Source organism: Echinops telfairi, unplaced genomic scaffold, assembly GCF_000313985.2.
Source record: "Echinops telfairi isolate 266 unplaced genomic scaffold, ASM31398v2 ScPeMD7_7475;HRSCAF=8513, whole genome shotgun sequence".
NCBI classification, from domain to species: Eukaryota; Metazoa; Chordata; class Mammalia; order Afrosoricida; family Tenrecidae; genus Echinops; species Echinops telfairi.
The window spans coordinates 15,960,315-15,962,686 of record NW_022111379.1 but is presented as its reverse complement, the minus strand read 5'-3'; the positions used below and the strand labels follow the sequence as shown (position 1 = coordinate 15,962,686).

At 54.4% G+C, this 2,372-nt stretch overlaps 1 protein-coding gene across 1 annotated transcript in view; it reads right to left on the bottom strand.

Moving 5' to 3' along the window:
- Window positions 1–106, bottom strand: part of SIX3 (SIX homeobox 3) — a 2,748-nt gene extending 2,642 nt beyond the window's left edge. The window contains exon 1 of the mRNA XM_004700048.1: window positions 2–106. Coding sequence (XP_004700105.1) covers window positions 2–106 — 105 coding nt within the window. The remainder of the gene's footprint in view (window position 1) is intronic.
- Between the last annotated feature and the right edge of the window lie 2,266 nt (window positions 107–2,372).

Sequence of the window (2,372 nt, the reverse complement as noted above, 5' to 3'; positions counted from 1 at the left end):
TCCCGCCGCCGCTACTCGCCAGAAGTAGGGAGCGGTGGTGCGACTCGGCGAAGTTTGGCAACAAGAAGTGGGAGGAATAGAGGTCTAGGGGGGAGCGGAATACCATGGACTGACCTGAGAGGAGAGGAGAAAATTCAGGGAGAGGAAGAGAGAGGGGAGGAAGAGGAGGAGAGGGGGGAGGAGGACCAGGAGGAGGGAGAGGAGCGGGGGGAGGAGGAGAGGGAAAGGAGGGGGAAGCAGGAGGAGGAGGAGGGGGAGGAGGTAGGGCGTAAGGGACACCCACACCCCACACACATCCACACGCACACACACCCGCGCAGCCACATAGAGAGGGAGGAAGGCGAGCGGCCCGATGCGCGCGCGCAGAGGAAGCCCGCGGCGGAGACGGGGAGAGGGGGAGACAGAGCCGAGCGAGAGCCAACCACCGCCGAGTCAAGATTCAGCGATTCCACAGCAATCGCCCTAATGACAACAGCCTCATAATATCTCCCCTAAATCCACAGTGAGTGCAGCATTGAAACATTTTGTTTCGCTTTTCTATTGGTCTGCGGCTTGTCGCTGTGGCGTTGCCACGGCAACCACTGCCAATCACTGTCAGCCCTGCCAATCAATACCGAGAACGTAAGGACGGTTTTACCACTTAGCCAGAAAAAGGAGGGGGGGAGGAGGAGGAAGGGTGAAGAGGGAGAAAGATTTTTTTTTAATCTTTGCAACTCTTAATCTCTCCACTTCCTCTCCGCCCCGCCACCACCCCCACCCCGGCTTTTCTTACTGTCTGAGTCCCCTTCTTCCCTCTTCCACCAAAGGAGTTGATCCAGATATCCGAAATGGGCACACAGTTGTTGAATGGAGAGCGCGATTAAAAGAGGGATTTTGTTGGGAGGCAGAGGCTTCCCACTCGGTGCTCCAACCAGAAAGCCAGCCCGCAAGGAGAGGCCTTCAGCCAGCCTGGCGGGCACCTTTGGTATTTGGTGTGCACGTCGGGTGAGCACTAATAGTGAAGTGGAAAAAGAGCAGATGAGATCACGGGGCCCACAGTCCACTGACACAGGTCCTGCGGGGTGGGATGCCTGGGATCCGGGGTTTGGAGGGCACCTGGCTTCCTCTGAACTCAGGGAGCGTGTGCCCAGGATCCAGGGTGCTAGAGGTGGCTCCTGTGGTCTTCCTGGTCAGCATTGCTGGTCACAGTTACTCATGTCCCACTGCACCAGTTTCTAACTGCTTCCAGTTTGCTTCACCCTCAGTCCTGGGTCTCCATTCGCCTTCCCTCCCCCACCAAGTAGCATTTTAAGACAAGAGTGGCATTACATACACTTTTCCCATTTTAATGTGCAATGTGTGTCTTTGTACCCCCCCACACACACACACACACATGCCCACACCCCTAGACTTCAGCTGCCTCCTCTAGAAGCTGAGGAAGCCGAGGAATGACAAGCTCAAGGTGCCTGCTGGCCTGCAGAAGGAGTTCTGGGCCTGCTCGCCTGCCCCAGAAGGGCACTAAACTTTAGAGGCTGGCTCTGAAGATGTGAGCAAGGCCTGTACATTGTTTGCTTGTTCATACTGATTACAAAGCCAAACCCTCCAGAGAGGACTCTCCTTCCAGCGCTGGTGGGCCCTAGGCCTGGCCTGAGTATTTTATGATTAGGTAGGTTGCTTTTAAGAGGCTGTAATCAACATCTTGAGCCCGTCTCCAGTCTGCTTTGTGAAGCTTCTGTAGCAATGAAAGTGTGATTTACGTAGATTTGCCCGGGTCAGAGACGTTTCTCCACCGCCCCCCCCCCCCTGCACTGTGTATATTTAGACAGGATTCGGTTTGGTGTTAAAAAGTGTATATTTTGAATGGATTCACACACAGTAGCCAACAATGCCCACATTGTCGGCCCGTGTACAGCGTGTATTGAGACGCAGCGTCCAGACTTCAACTAATCTGCCCTCAATAAAGCTGAAATAATTATCCTAAGCTGCCTTTCCAGAAGAAAAATCATTGAGGAATTCAAAACTTAAAAAAAAAAATCTTTTCTGCATTCCGATGCAGATCTGGGGGCGAGGCGCTTGGTCCACAACTCTTTGGAGAGCTCATGGAGGAGGGGGAGGAAGCAAAAGAGAATGTAAATAGGAAACGTAATGGGGGGGCGCCCCTAAAACCTTCTAGCTCCCACTCGGTTTAGGCAGTGACTCCAGCCACTCCAGGCCTTCAGCGCCGAGAGGTGCGAGCCAGCCTCCATGCAGGATCCAGGGTGGTAGGGCGGTTTGGGAGTGGGCTAGGGACCCTCAGCAGCCCACCCAGCCCGAGGCAACCTAGGTTCGGGGGTCATTAACCCGTTGACTGGAACTAGGAAACATTCCCCTAATCAAGACCAGCCAAACTCCAC